The following is a 17219-nucleotide window of genomic DNA, read 5'->3' as shown; positions in this document are numbered from 1 at the left end:
AATAGCAAGAAAGTTTTTAAAGTTTTCAGTCAATATAATCTACTTGATCGTTGAAAACAAACTTACTCTTGGATAGTATTCTGACACAATCATCATTGGTACATTCTGAGTCACAGCTCCAACAAACTGAACAACATTAGGATGCCGAACCTTTTCAAGCAACATCAACTCCTGTCTAAAGGCATTTCTGCCAGATCAAAAATACATAAAAAATATGGTTAAAATGGCATGGAAGGGCATTAAGATAAGAAGAATGTCAGCTCACTAATTCACAATACCAACTAGATCAAAGAGACAAGACAAGTGCCTCATCAAAGATAGGGTTGGAAAACCACTATTGCATTTACGGATGTAATGAAGACGACGAAAAGAATTGTGACCAGGATATAAACAAGTATCAAACACAAGTTGCATCAGTATATATGTATTAAGTCTGTATGTACATGTGAGTGAGAGAGAGAGAGAAGTACAATTTAAGCAAAGAGCATGCATTTTTCAGGGCTATGGAAACAGAGGTCCATATAATGAGAAAGTATCTGATAGCTTAATTCACAATGATTGGTAGAGATTGATCACTCAAAGTCAACAGATTGGCAAAAGTTTGTCTTTCATAGCACTGTCACTGATATCACCAATATTTTGAATATATCACGATATTATCAGCAATTTCAAGGTTGTCAATACTATCGGGAATATATCGCGATATATTAAAAAAATATTGGCAAATAAAAAATATCACGATATTTGTCAGATTTTTTTTTAATTTTAAGTTTGCATTTCCTATTTTTTTGTTTCTTTTATATTTTAAAACCTTTAAAACATGTTTCTTTATATTTTTGAAAGAAAAAATAATACAAAACTTATCATTTTCTTAGGTTTTTTGTTGTTATTTACATTTTTTCAATGGTTTAAACTCCCGAGATTTATCAATTTTTGAAAATCTCTCCGAGAAATACCCTCACCGAGAAATTACCTTTAACGATACAAGTGACTATGTTTCATAGCAAGAAGGTTTCCCTGTCTATCATCTCCAACAAAAGAACTAAAAATATGCCTTACATAGGATGTTGCAATGGTTCTGACTTAACACATAATAACTGTAGAATCTAGAGAATAAAGATCAGGTGGATGGAGGCCATGGATCAATGGTATGATTATCAATGGATTAGTATAAGCTGTAGCCTTCTATGGCAGTTGCCTATCATTTTCCTATTGCTCTTGTTATCAACTATTGGTTAAATTCATTAAGATCTTGAATTTGAGATCATACATAGATTACTATTCAAATCAAACAGTAAAACTTGCCAATTCTTCCTGTATTTTCCTTTTCGATTTTGGTGCATATAACCGCATTCAACTTAAAAGCTAAAATATGGACTTGTTCAAAGTGTATGTTCTTCACATGTTATAGGATTAGTATTTTCCAGTTGCTAATGAAACAGAGACATTCAATTTGTTATTAGAGTTAAAAGCAGAAAATTATATGAAGCAAATTAATCAGAGACATTCAGTTTCTTCTGTGGAAAAGAGAAGGATGATCCCACAAGATAAAAAGTCCGATAGCAAATACATTCAAGAATGAAAAAGAAAGAAAAAACACTTCAAAATAAGATGCAGAGGAAACTGATACATGCTATCTGGATCCGAATAGCAATCCTTATCAAGTGCTTTTACAGAAACTTTGGTCCCATTCCACTTAGCCACCTGATATGAACCCTGCTCAATTCAAATGAATAAATAAATAGTGTCAAAATTTAAAAATAAAAATCAAACAAAAGGTCTACTGTTACTGTAACTAATTGTCATTGCTACCTCCATTGAAAAGCACCGAATAACCAACATGGCAACTTTAAGCACAAACATACCAGAGACAATTTGCAGTTCTATATTAACCATAGTCACCTGTATAGTTAAAGGTAGGGTATTTCTCAGATAGATTTTCAAAAGTTGATAAATCTTGGGAATATCTTGAGAGTTTAAAAAATTGAAAAAATATAAATAACAACAAAAAATCTAAGAAAATAATAAGTTTTGTATTATTTTTCTTCCAAAAATATAAAGAAACATGTTTTAAGGTTTTAAAATATAAAAGAAACAAAAAAATAGGAAATGCAAACTTAAAATAAATAAATAAAGTTTTTTCCCAAAAATATCGCGATAATATAGTGATATTTTGTCTTCTGGCAATATTTTGAAAATATCGCGAGATATTACCTTTAATATTGGCTACCTTAAAATATTGGTATTTCTCGCGATATTTTCAAAATATCGCTGATATCGGTGACAGTGATATTAACCCACTTGAATAAGTTCAAACCAATGTTGCATAAAGAGTCTCCGTTAAATATTGATGTAGGGCTCAACCTCCCTCTCTTTCAGCCATCAGCCCCCTCCATTCACTCGAGTGGCTCCCTCCACTCTCCTTTCTTCACCTTCCTCACTTCCTTCTCCCTCTTCTTTTCTTTGTCTCTTTCTTTTTACTTTGCCCAGCACCAGCATTGCTGGTAGTGCTGCTTGGTTTTTGGCACCACCTAGCCTTCCCATTAACCACCATTGTTGGTGGCAACACCAGCCACCACCTCCTAACCTAGCCACCTTACTTAAGCTACACCACCCAACTCCCATCTACCTCACTCGGTCTACCCTATTTGAACCCAGCCCAGACTGCACCCAGTCCAGACCAAGCTCACCAAACCCAGTCCTGTTTTGACCCAACCCAGTTCTCTTGACTAGCCACCCGGTTATGTCCCTAAACCTGACCCGGTTCTCACTCACTTATCAACCTAACTCTCTCTCATTGACACGGTTTTCTCTAACCGGTCCCTTCAAGCAAATCAACCCGATTTGGTCGCTATCTTCGCCGCCTCAACTCAACTAGGTTCCGCCGCTTCCCGCCAACACGGTCCGCTTCACCTTCGCACATCAAAGATTATCTTGGTGGAAAATTCCCCTGGGATTTTTGGGAAATTTTCGTTTCTTATCGCCGCACCCTACAAGGTAAGCTCTATCCAAATGCATGTGAATTCTGTATATTTAAATATATTTTGGAAGCTCACATTTTCACTTATATTCAAATTATTACTCATGACGTATCTATTTTGTCTCATGAATACAATATATATATATATATATATACACACACACACACGCATTGGATTTCAAATAAAATAGTTTTTGATAAGAGCTCAAGAGCACACAAGCACAATATAAAAAGTATTATTTTGTTAACCTTAAAATGCTCAAGAGAAGCATATTGCATAATGGGTAAGACCTCTGAAAATGTCTTCAAAGAGACAATATGCATACAAGCACTAATTCTTCACAAGAGATGTGCATAAATGCACCCAAAGAACACTTAAATAATTATGCACAAAGGCATAAAGTAGCACTCGGATGTCACATATTGGAGATCAATGACTTTCTTCAGGTATTCTTCTCTAACATAGTGGCAGTCCATCTCGATATGTGCGCTCATAAAAGGTGTGGTTCTTGGCAATGAATATCGCATTCTTGTTGTAGCAACACAATTTTGTTGGTTCTTGAATGTGAACTCCCATATCTTCTAGTAAGCGTCGAATCCATACTATTTTCATGGTTGTAGACGTCGAGGATAGAGACACCCTTTGTTGTTTCTTGCATCTCCAAGAGACCAATGACTCTCCTAAAAAATACATAAACCAGTAGTGTTATTAGGGTCACCTCCCCAATCAGAGTCAGTATATGCAATTAAATTTAATTCAGAAGATGAAGAAACAAAGACTCTCTTATTTATAGTCTCCTTTATATATTTGATGATGCGAAGAATGGCACTCATATGCACCGATGTAGGGGCATGTTGGAATTGGCCAACGATATGAACTGCATGAGATATGTCGGGCCTGGTGATGCTAAGATACATCAATGATCCAACCAGCTGTCTATAGGGAGTGGGATTATCCAGGAGAATCCCATCATCAATTTTCATCTTTGATCCAACTATCTTCGATGTTTTACAAATTTTATCACCAGTAATACCTGACATATCAATTACCCCACAGGCAAGTTTAGCTTGTGATAGGAAATATCTTCTATGAGAAAAGGCAGCTTCAATGCCCAAAAAATATGTCAGAAACCCTAAATCTGACATCTCAAATTTTTTTGTCAATGAAAGCTTAATTCTTTTTATTCCCTTGACATCATCACATGTAATTAACATATCATCAACATATAATAGCAAGATTATGATTCTTGCATCAGATTTCTTCACAAACAGAGCAGTGTCAGTATAGCATGAGATAAATCCATTTTCTCTCATTAAGTTGTTAAAACGATCATACCAAGCCTTGGGAGCTTGTTTTAAACCATAGAGCGCTTTTCGTAAGCGAAGAACTTTTTCATTAAGACAATTCATTCCAGAAGAAGCATCGATATGGACCTCTTCATTTAAAAAGGCATTTTTAACATCCATTTTGTATATGTTCCACTTTTTAATTGACATAATGGTAATAAGACACCTAACAGTAACCATACGTACAACGGGAGCAAATGTTTCATCATAGTCTATCTCATATTCTTGACCATAACCCTTAGCAACGAGACGAGCTTTATATCGCTCAAGAGTCCCATCACTCTTGGTTTTGACTTTAAAAACCCATCTACACCTTATAGTTTTCTTACCTTTGGGAAGATCTTGAAATTCCTATGTCTTAGCCTTTTTAAGGGCTCTAAGTTCATTTTTCATAGCATCTATCCATTCATCACTCTTTTTGGCTTCTTCAAAAATTTTTGGTTTTATGTATGAGTGAATGGCACTAAGGCAGGTTTTATGTTTAGGAAAGAAGGGTCATAGGATATGAACCTAAAAGGGGGTTTCCTATTTCTCCATTCTTTGCGAATTTTCATTACTCAATGTAGTTGTTTCATTAAGCTCATTATATTTTTCTATAGCACTTCTAAAATATTTTTGTCCCTATGTGTATAGGTGATAGGCTCCTTCTATGTTCTATCATCAATCTCTTGATGGATAGATGGATGAGGAAAGTTGTCATTTTCCTCTACTTCATTATTGCTAAGACTATTTTGCGTGGACTCATCGTCACTAATGTCATCATCTCTAGATAATAGGTTGAATAGGAAAGAGTAATCTACATTTTTCTCATGAGATTCATATATTTCAAACTCACTAACATTTTCTAGAAAACTTACATTTCTAGACACATACAATTTATCATTTTCAACATCATAGCATCGAAATCCTTTTTAAGTTTTGGAGTATCCAAGAAAAGCACATGGAATGGCCTTTGGTGAGAGTTTATCATTCTTATATGTAAGAACAAAACACTAGCACCCAAAAAATCTTAACCTACTATAATCAGGGTCTCTTATACAAAACTTCAAAGGGTGAAACTTTATTTAAATTTTTGGATGGAAGACGATTGACGAGATAGACAGATGCAAGAGTTGCCTCGGCCCAAAATCTTTTTGGAATATTTTGATAAATAAGTAAGGTTCTAGATGTCTCAATGATGTGTCTATGTTTTTTTCGGCCAAACCATTTTGTTGAGGTATTTTGGGGCATGATTTTTGATGGATTATCCTATGTTTTTCAATATAACTCTTAAATTCATTTGAAAAATATTCTCTTCTGGAATCGGTTTTAAAAATTTTTAAAGTTTCGTCAAATTGATTTTTAATCATCATATGATAGGTTTTAAATGTTACGAAAACCTCATGTTTATGTTTGAGAAAATATATCCAAGAATATCTAGAACAATCATCCACAAAGATCACATAATATGCAAACCCTCCTTTTGAGATAACGGGTATCGGTCCCCAAACATCCGAATAAACAAGTTCAAACGGTTTTGTAGTAAACATAAATCTTTGATAAAAGGCAAACTTCTCATTTTTTCAAGAGTGCAATCATTACAAGTGAAATTATTCTTATATAGATGTTTGGCAAAAGGTAAATAAAAAATCTTGGTGACATTGGGATACCCAAGTGTTTTGTGTCATACATTAATGTCTTTATATTGCACAACATTACAAAAAGGATTCTTTGAAATACGAAGAAAGTCCACATAGTATAGATCTCCCTTCCTAGAGCCTTCCCCAATCAACTTCTCAGACCGGCGATCCTGTATCCAACATTTATCAAATGAGAATTTTATATCACATCCATGGTCCGAGAGTTGAGAGACCGAAAGCAAATTTAAATTCAATTTTGGTATAAATCTAATTTTAGGGATATAAAAACCTTGTTCTTCAAAATTTTCGATTCATTTGATTTCAAGAGAAGTGTCATCCACGGTTAAAACAAAAGTTGCAGAGGAATTTTTAAAATATTCGAAAAAAAAAAACAAATATTTGAAGACATATGAAAAGAAGCACCTGAATCCAAAAGCCAAGAAATTTTACCGGGAGGAGAGAAGGTGGACATGGTCGCTCTGAAAATCGCCTCTTTGAGAAGTGGTTGAAGTGCTTACACGATTTGATGCAAGGAAAGAGCTTCATTTGAAGAAGATAAACTTTCTTCCTTTTGGGGCTGAGATGTGTGTAAAAGTATCTCCAATAAGATACTAAGATCAAGACCTTAATATTCTTGATAATAAACCCGGCACGAATGCACAATAAGAACACTTGTGCACAAAAGCACAACTCACAAATAACTCACAAATGCGCAAAGGCATAAAAATAATGGAATCAATTTATTGAGCACTTGGGCTTTGACTCAAAGCCATAGATACAAAGGGGAGAACCCCTATTTATAACAACACAAGAGGGGCCTTGGAGGGGCTCCACTCATAGACGTTGGAGCCCCTCCAACGGTCACAAATGTGACCGTTGGAGAGGGCCCAACGTCTATGTTAGTGGGCCCCCCAAGGTACCTTTTGGTACTTTACATAAAAGAAATAAAAGAAATAAAAAAACAAAAAGAAAGAAAATAAAAACAAATTTACAATCACATCCATAAAGTGAATGTGCGTAAAACAGGAAAAAAGACTAAACTACCCCTACGGCTAAACAAATAGAAATATATATTTTATATATATAATAAGTAGATACATATACATATATATTAATATATGTATATGTATTACCTTATATATATAAAATATATATATTACATTATATGATTATGTACATAATTTAACAATGTGGTGGTCATAGCTAGCAACTTCTTCCATTTTGGGCAAACCGGTTTGATGTGTCCCGATTCCTTATAAAAGTGGCACACAATCTTGCTATAGTCTCTTTTACCTCCTTGACCACTTGATCTTTGATTTTGATTTTTGAAGTGGGGAGGTTTGTAGGTCCTCAAATTGTTCCCCGGTCACCATCACTTTCTTCTTGATTGGAGGGTGTTGCAAGAACATTTGGGTTGTTTTTGCTTATACCTATACGAGTCTCTTCCTCACTTAGTTTTGTAATAACATCTTCAAGAAAAAGGGAAGTATATGAGGAAAGAATGGAGGATCGTATTTGTTCGAATTTGGGTCTAAGCCCATTTAGAAAATTGAAAAAACGATCCTGCTCCAACTACTTATACCTAAGTTCAATGGCTTCACCACTCCATTTGGGTTCAAGCATGGAAAGTTCATCCCAAATGGATGACAATTCCGTAAAATACTCTCTAATAGTCATTTCATTTTGTTGGAGGGTCAAGGCCCTTTTTTGAAGATAATACTTGTGAGATAAATCTTTTAAAGTATACATCTTTTCAAGATATTGCCATGCTTGAGAAGCTTTTTTGAATTTTATGATGTTGGCATTGATCCTTATCTCAACGGATGAGAAAATCCATGATAAGATTTCAAAATTTCTCATCTCCCATTCCTCATGCTTCTTAGAATAGTCTTCAAGAGCTTTATTTCTTTCTTCATCTTCAAGAATTTTTATTTCTTATCTTTCTACCAAAGTAATCTTTGGTTCCAGTTCCGGTTCCGGTATTGAACCTTGGACATATCCCCAAAGCCCTTTACCCTTGATATGGGCTTCCATATTTCCATCCCAAACATGATAATTTGAACCCAAGAGAGAAGTGTGAATCCTTTTCCCCCATTTGAGAAGAGAAGAGAAGAATTTCTTACCACTAGATGGGTTTCTTGGAGCTTACTTGATGAGGTATGCTTCTTGATACAAATGGCAAGAGGTCTTCACGCCAAAATCCAAGAGAGAGAGGAGTGCACGACTTTCAAGGCGCATGATGAAATGAAGTGGCATACTATTAACTTCTATAATAACCAAGCTCTGATACGATGTGAAAATGTCTTCAAAGAGACAATATGCATACAAGCACTAATTCCTTACAAGAGATGTGCACAAAGGCACCCAAAGAACACTTAAATAATTATGCACAAAGGCATAAAGTAGCACACGCATGCAGAAAGGCATAAAAATATATCTCTTTAATGAAAAAGCAAAGGAGCTTGAGGTGTCAAGCTTATATCATATACAAGGGGAACTCCCCTATTTATAACCCACATAAGAAGGCCTTAGAGGGGGTCCAATGTAATCGTTTGAGCCCCTCCAATGGTCACAATTGCGACCATTGGAGGAGCCCAATGATTACATTGGGCCCCCCAAGGATGGGACAAAGTACAAAAAATAAAATAAAAAAACAAGTAAAATAAAAAGAAAATAAAAATGCACAAACATATTTCTATTGAAATATGTGTAAAATGTGAAAAAGACTGAATTACCCTTTATCGGGTATTACAAAAAGGTAAATGATATATATATCTATGTATATATACATAGAGATACGTATACATATATGTATGATATATATGTATATGTATCTCTATATCTATATATATAGATATAGATATAGATACATATACATATATACAATAAGGATACATTTTAACAAGACCCCCATATATATACAAGAGAGGAGAGACAAAAAGGAGAGGACACTAGCCGTTAGGTATCCCTAACAGCTAGTCTGTTAGTCTAGCCATTAGGGATGCCTAACAGCTAGTTTTCAATGGCTAGTTCAAAAAAAATACAAACATAAATAATTATATAATATACCATATATGTATATTATACAATATACATGTACCCAATTTATATATACATATATACTTAATGTATATACATACATATATAATGCAAAATTGGGCCAACGGTTGGCGAAGTCTTCGACAATGTACCCCAGAACCCGTGTGGTTTTCTTTTTTTTTTCTATAATAAAGAACCCTCTCCAAGAACCAGGTCACTTGATAGGCCCGCTCCACTGTGTCGTAAACACTGGGTTGGGTCATTGTTGAAAAAGTTCCAAAATTAACTCTTTTTACATTGGGAAGTTCTTTATGACATGCATTTTATAAGTTGATTCCTCTTATTTATTTTCCTACTAAATTCCTTTGAAAACTGCTTTGTCTTGTATCAAAGAGAGAGGAAATTTTAGGGGTTTAAATAGAGACCTTTTTTATTTACTTATACTTTGGAAACCCATGTGTTTTAAATGTTGTTGCACGATGCACAGGAACAAACGCACTGACTGCGCACTTCGATGGTGGTGCATTTAGAGGCACCTAGGTCTGTTTTGATCAAACCAAGCCCATTTTGACTATTTTGATCAAGCCAACTTTGACTCCTTTGACTTTTGGTTATAAAGTTGCATTCAAACTGTTTGAGACCATTTAAAGGGTTTTAAGGGCCTTGTGACCGTTGTACAGCTTTGGAGGTCCGTGACCGTTGGTCAAAGGCAAGGGACCATTCAGGGTAATTTTTGTCCAAATTTTAAAACATTATATTGATGGCCATTTAAAATCATTTATCACCAAAAATCATTTTATCTTTTTAAGTCTATAAAAACTATTCATTCTTGTCTTGTTGATCATCATATTTTTCTTATTCTCAAACTTTTAGCCCTTAGTGGCTTATGTGTACTGCCTTGTGGTCTTGTGATTGTGCACACCTCCTTTGTTATTGTATTACCCTCAGCGGTTTTTGTATTGTGCACTCCTTTGTTATTTCATTACAGTCTCGACTCTCAAGCCTCACTCTATTAAGTGAAAACTCTATTCACAATTCCAATCCTACTTTCATCATTTAAGATATTGTTAAAGAAAAACAAGGAATTTAATGTTTTATCCACAAAGGAAATTGTCCTATCAATTATTGCACTTTGTAAATGGTTAGGTACAGTCTCATACCCTAGAGATACACAGTAACATCTTCCAAGCCATATTTTATTCAAAATAACCGTTTAAGAGTGAAAAGTACCCCTTGCTTCATTTCACAAATCCATTTCAGCAAGATTTTCCAAGTTCAGGCAAAAACTAACAAAAAAATTTATGAAAAGCTCCTAAAAAATTTGGGAGCCAGGTCCTGTAAATACATGAGCATGATCCTATCCACTTTTGGGGTATGTTTGGTTGCATTTCATGTGATTTGGAATCACAAGAGATTCACTTCAAATGTGATTTCAAATCACATTCAGTTTCTCATTTGCATGAGATTCCAAATCACATGTTTGGTTGGCTGTGAAAATGAGATTCATTCTCTCATGAGATTCCAAATCACATGTTTGGTTAGCTGTGCAAATGAGATTCATTCTCTCACTTGCATGAGATTCCAACTCACATTTGAATGCAGCCAAACATACCCCTGGTGAACACTGTCCACTAACATGAAGCATAATCCTAATAATATCCTATACCCCTAACGTGTAATGTTGAATATATATTAATTGAAACAATACAAGAAGCCACTTGAAATTCTTCTTGCCATAGAGAGGATTAAGACAAGGTGAACCCTCTCACAACTACTCTTTAACAACATGGTAGAGCCCAAGTGTAATTCTTAGGACTGAGATAAATGCACCCATGGCTAAAGGTGTTTTATTTGTCACAGACCCTTTTCTGCTCTAGGTCCGACCCACGAAATCCACCCCAGTTGGATCTGTTCCGCCAGAGGATCCACTAGAGGAGCCGCATAGTCAGAATCCAACTTCAAGTGGGACTACGAGATTTATCAAACTCTGTTGGATTTATCAGAGTCCAATCCAGGCTGGGATCTGCGAAAGTTATCAGAGTTCAGCCCAACCTGGAGTCCTACCCAGATTAGGACTATGGTGGGACACCCCACTAAACCCACATCTAGGGTGGGAGTGTTCTTGTGTAGCTTATTTGTTGCTTATCTTTTTCTCTTTTTATATTCTATAAATAGGCTTGTATAGTTTAGTTTTTCTTTAATGAAATTTATTAAGTTATACCTTTAAATTTCGTTTACGGTTCGTGTGTGTGATTGCTCCTCGAGGGAAAGATTGTGCTCTCCTCACCCGTTCATCCATCTCCGCTCATCGTCGACCAGTCGGGAATGTATTTCTCCCATCCAGCCACACCATCGTTATGCACCTTGTTTTATGAACCCGCAAGACCCTGTTCATTCACGAGGCCCGGACTATAATAACTCCGACAAATAGAGAGATTTGGGTCTTGGGTCCCTTCAATGGATCCAAATGGAATAGGCAATAAGGTACGAATAGTATGAGTTGGGTCGAATTCATTGTGGACCCAAATGGATCCACTTAAGAATTTATCGGTTTGAATGGGTTCATAACCTATTATACACCCGGATCCACTTTGGAGTAGATCCGGTACTGTGGGTTATCGGGTTCGGACCCGGACCCGTTCCCCTTTTAATGAAAATTTGAGCATAAGAATTGTGCCTGGAGCACGATTCTTGCCTAAGGGTGCATATAACAGAGATCGGGGGAGGGGAGGGGTTACAGTCTGGTAACCGATTCTCCAAGGGGCATCGGAGACGAGGGGAGGGTCGCCGATATAAAGGAGGTAGGTGGAGAGGGTTGAGCTCTCATGCACCTCTCCTTCCGTATTTTTTTCCCACCTCTCGCCTCTCATTCCTCGTTCCTTTACAGCATCAGAGAGCAGCAAGAAACGCGATCTTGGAGGTACCTGAGCTCGGTCGTCAGCCTTGTTCTTCTTCATCCATCGCAGGAAAAGAAAGGTAGGATTTCTATCCCTGATTGTGTTGGGTATGGATTGAATCGAGTTGGGGTTGGGTCGGTCCAGGGAAACCCCAATTTAGTGGGCACGTATGAGCTTGCCAAGTTGTTCTTGGTTGTTGGAAATTCCAACGCTGTGGCTTGGGGTTTCCTATAAGGGTAAAGATAGTAGTTGGAGGGGGAATATGGTTTCGTGCCTAGCCCTAAACAAGAAATCCCCAAATCGAATCGATTTGGAGGTCTTCTTGATTTACCCTAACACGGCAATACCTAATCCCCAAATCAAATTGGATTGGGGGTGCCGATTCTTGTTTACCTTTCTTGGTGCGATCAAAGAAAAAAATTAAAAAGGGGCTGACTGACTAAGCCTTAAATCTTTAATTTATAACATTTTGGGCATTCAGTTGGATCTTCTTCACTTTCTTATTAGGATTTGTTTTTCTTTTATCTGTCAGACTGATTTTCTTGCTCATGGTTGATTTGTGGTAAATAGCATTTTCTTGCATCTAATCCTAATCTATAATTGTTAAGTTGCATTGTTCAGTTAACTTCAGATGAGTAACCAGTGGTATTGATAAGCCACTATATATGTATTTTTTTTCCTTTCGTTTCATCTGTTGTTCTTGAGAATCCAAAAGTAATGATAGTTTTAAATATCGGCAGGGCTGTGTGAAAGGTATATATATATATATATATATATATATATATATATATATATATATATATATATATATATATATATAAATTGCGCCAGCAACCTTCTTGATTGACTTGTTGTATGGGCATCATGCTAACACAGACTGTTTGATACTGTTCCGGCTTTTTTGTTCTATGCATGATTGTATTGAATCCTTTATTTTTTATTTGTTGAAGATGTTGATTCCCTCTTGACATGCAAGGGTAGTTCCAGAATGAGTTTCTTTTCCTATCCATTAGTGGCTAATTTCGTCAGTTTATCTTAGCCGTAGGTAGTGAATCATGTCAGTCCATGAGTGACTTGCATATTGGTACATTTGGAGCCATTATTACTTCTCATCTTAAATGGTTTATGACTGATTATTAAATTTGGCTAAAGAAGTAACCCTTGCCAATTGTGCTATCTGTTTTATTTGGAAATTTGTTTGATACGCTACTGCACCCCTATGTATGAAATGTTATATTTCTGAACTAATTCAGTGTTCAACTGCATTCTATATTGAACAAGTGTCACCACAAAGTAGTTTACCACAAATTTCAGAGTAGCTTAATTGTTATTTTTGAAAAGATATCTAGCTGGAAACAAATTGGTTAGAACAAACTCTCAAGGTACATGATACTTCTGTTAACAAAGCAATTGGGTCATAGTGATCGGATAGATACATATGATTGGTACTCATGTTTAGTATATGGTGAACAATTAGCATATCACATGACAAGGAAATTGGGTCTCCATGTTTGAGTGTGTGTGTATTACTAAGAATGGGTTAATGTTATGGCAATGATTAGAAGTTATGGAAATGTTCTAAACTTCTGGAAAATAACTAAATTAATGAAACTCAATTACTCAGTTGAGACCTACCTTGGAGAGGGTGGGTGGTACAAGACTTCGAGGACTTGTGTTTGGTGTCGAGCGTGAAGCGGCTCGTGGGTCCCCGTCCTCGGAGTTATGGACCAGGACTACCTATGTGTCCTAGGTGATAATCTCACGTCTTCTGCAGAAGTTAGGGATGCATCCTGATTTGAGTTGAACCCTTGGGAGATTCTCTCGGCTATTGGTCGCTCCCTTGGGGATTCAGTCTCTGTTAGAATGTTCGGGTTAATAAAATTACCAATAATAATATACCCCCGAACGTTCTCTTCTGAGATGGTCACCTGTGCCCGTGTGTACCCACGGGATAAGATAATTAAACATCATTTAGAAGAGTTAGGTGTCAAGACTAGTGGAGACACTAGAGAGATATATGTAAGTTGTATTTCAGATGCTTTTTACGATTAACTTATAAATTAGTAAAATTCTTAACTTGGTGAATGCGAGGTAATTAAATTGTTATCTGAAAGTGTACATGTTAATACATTGACTGTGGCATACCTCACCTGCTTATTAGTGTGGCATATTTGTTATTGTTATATAATTGCTAACTTGCTCATGTATATGAATTTAGATCTTTGTTATATAGTGCTTACATGTCTTGATACGCACTAAAACTCAACCATGACACTCATACCACACACTCGATTCATGATATACTTGCACTATCAATACAGAATTTCTGCTTAGACGTGGTAGTTTAATTCCTATTCTATTTTAACATTTTCAGGTCCTGAGTAGTCACCACAAGCGGTTACAAGAGAGGTTTTGACATCTGTTTGATCTACTGGTTCGCTGGCCATCTTGTAACTGATATGTCATCAGGGATTCGTTCTTTGTAAATATACTTTTGTAAAGTTCATGAACTAAAGTGAAATAAAGAATGTGTCGATTGGTTGAAGATCTTTTTACCTGTATCGCTCTATTCATTTAACCATGAGTTATAAAATGATTCTGCTGTAAAAAAAATCTCAGTGTTTCTGGTTTAAGTTTTTGGGGCATTACAGTTATGGTATCAGAGCCGGGAATAGTACATCAAGCATCGAGGTCGAGTCATTCCCTGCAAGCATTTTGTGAGTATATATATCTATGAATATATTTTTAGCTAGTATTATGAGCATGATGCGTAGTGTAGCCCGATGAGTACAACTCTGGTAAAGATTGGCATATACTGTTATTTTTGCTAGACTTCTGAAAGATGTATCGCCAAAAGCAAAACTGTTCTGACTCGCCCGACAAGTGGCAAGAACAAAGGGATTTTATGATTGATACCCTTAACAACTTAGCGCAGACCTTGGATGCGCAAGTGCGGGTCCAGACAGAGATGGTCGCTACTACGAGTGCATGTCATGACCCAGGAATCGTGACATATGAAAAGTTCTTGAAGCTAAATCCGCCATCATTCTCTGGGGAAGCCGATCCAGAATGTGCCGACAATTGGATTGCCGAGATTAAGAGAGCCTTTAGAGTTCTGCCTGTTCCATACGACAGACTGACTGACTTTGGTACATACCGATTGATCGGGGATGCACAGAAATGGTGGGATACGACTCGCACGGTTCAGTTCGCAGAAATGGACATTATACCTTGGGAAGGATTTCAGAAAGTCTTTCTGGAAACCTACTTTCCACAACATGCTCGTGATAGGAAGCAGCAGGAGTTCCTGGAACTGACTCAGGGTAATATGAGTCGGGTAGAGTATACTACTCGTTTTCGCAGTTTGGAGCAATATTACCCAAACCTGTTCGGAAATGACAAAGCACGGGCAACTAAGTACGTTCGTGGTCTTAAAGACGGGTTGCGAGTAAAAGTAATGACTAGCATGCCATCCACTTTTGCCTCGGCCATTGAAGCAGCCACGACCTTGAACGAGGAATTGGAGCGATTTTGAAAGGATCAGGGTGGCATGTCAGGCAAAAGAGGAGTTTCCACACAACAGCAAACTGGTGGCAAGAAATATCAGTCACCACAAAAGAAGCAACACATCTCGGGTGGAGAACGTCCTCCACCACAGCAGGGACAAAACAAAGCATGCTCCAAGTGCAACCGATCTCATAATGGGCAACCTTGTCCTCGGGACACCGGCGCATGTTTATACTGTGGCAAAATGGGCCACTATATTCGGCAGTGCCGTAAGAAGACCGCTGACATGCAAAAGAGACAAGTTGAGGCTGCACCGCAACAACCTCCACCAGCACAACCTACTCCTCCATCGAATGTGCAAAAGCGGGTACCAAGACGGGTTTACGCTACTACTGCGGAAGAAGTCGATAACACGGAATTGGTGCAAGGTACAGTAATGGTCGGTGGTCATGCTGCACTAGTATTGTTTGATTGTGGTGCCACACATTCATTCATCTCTATTGAGTTTGCAAAACATTTAGGTGCACATACTGAAACTCTAAAATATGCTTTGGATGTGTGCAACCCTATAGGATATAACTCCATATACATAAATTTCATTCCTGAGGTAGCTATTGTGTTAGAAGGACAAACTTTTAATGTTGACTTAATCATTCTCGATATGACGGATTTGATGTTATACTGGGAATGGACTGGTTATTTGAGCATTATGCTGAGATTTTATGTCGCCAAGGGAAGGTAATTTTGAACATACCAGGGCATCCAAAGGTTGAGTTCTGATTCTCACGACGGGTGGCAACCTCCAAAACTATATCGGTATTAAAGGTTCAAAAGTATTTAAGGCATGGATGCGGAGCATTTTTGGTGAATATACTTTCTTGTGAATCAAAATTCATTCCTTTAGAAGAACTGGAAGTGGTACGTGAATTTCCATATGTATTTCCGGATGAATTGTCGGGATTACCTCCACGACGTGAGGTAGATTTTAAAATTGAGTTGGTGCCTGGGATTGCACCCATTTTGAAAGCACCATATCGCATGGCTCTGGCAGAGTTAGAGGAACTGAAGAAGCAACTCCAAGAATTAATGCAACAGGGTTTTATCAGACCAAGTGTATCACCCTGGGGGGCGCTAGTTCTTTTCGTGAAAAAGAAAGATGGTTCCATGAGACTTTGTATAGACTATCGTTTGTTGAATCAGGCTACAATTAAAAACAAATATCCACTACTACGTATCGAGGATTTGTTCGATCAATTGCAGAAAGCTAAGGTATTTTCTAAGATTGACCTCAGATCTGAATATCATCAACTGCGGATTAGGAGTGAAGATATTCCAAAGACAGCTTTCTGGACTAGGTATGGTGACTACGAATTTGTAGTAATGCCTTTCGGACTTATGAATGCTCCTGCGGCATTTATAGAGATGATGAATAGGCTATTTTGCGCTTATCTAGATACTTTTGTGATCATCTTGATTGATGACATTCTTATATATTCGAAGACTACAAAGCAACACAAAGATCATCTTAGAATAGTGTTGGAGACTCTCAGAAAACATAAATTGTTTGCGAAATTTTCTAAATGCGAATTTTGGCCGGAGAAGGTAATGTTTTTAGGTCATGTTATATCCCGTGATGGTGTATCAGTGGACCCGATGAAGGTTGAGGCTATATTGAGTTGGAGTCAACCAAAGAATGTCGGTGACATTAGAAGTTTTCTTGGTCTGGCTGGTTACTATAGAAGATTCATTCAGGATTTTTCACGGATTGCTATGCCTATAACCAAGTTACTAAGGAAAGGAATTAAATTTGAATGGACGGATGAATGTGAG

The 17219-nt window shown here is 37.0% G+C and overlaps 1 protein-coding gene across 2 annotated transcripts in view; it reads right to left on the bottom strand.

Annotated features, from left to right (window-relative positions):
• Positions 1-17219, bottom strand: part of LOC149829884 (integrin-linked protein kinase 1-like) — a 106437-nt gene that overhangs the window by 79461 nt on the left and 9757 nt on the right. For both annotated transcript variants that reach the window (XR_016433759.1, XM_090016134.1), the window contains exons 5-6: positions 1631-1716; positions 67-187 (exon numbers count right to left, since the gene is read on the bottom strand). Coding sequence is in view for 1 of the 2 variants with exons in the window: in XM_090016134.1 (XP_089872260.1) it covers positions 67-187; positions 1631-1716 (207 nt within the window). In the remaining variant the exon portion in view is untranslated. The remainder of the gene's footprint in view (positions 1-66; positions 188-1630; positions 1717-17219) is intronic.

The sequence above is a fragment of the Nuphar pumila genome, chromosome 8 (assembly GCF_984573655.1).
Source record: "Nuphar pumila chromosome 8, dmNupPumi1.hap1.1, whole genome shotgun sequence".
Classification (NCBI taxonomy): Eukaryota; Viridiplantae; Streptophyta; class Magnoliopsida; order Nymphaeales; family Nymphaeaceae; genus Nuphar; species Nuphar pumila.
Note: the sequence above shows the minus strand (reverse complement) of the source record. Positions and strands in the feature narration are given on the sequence as shown.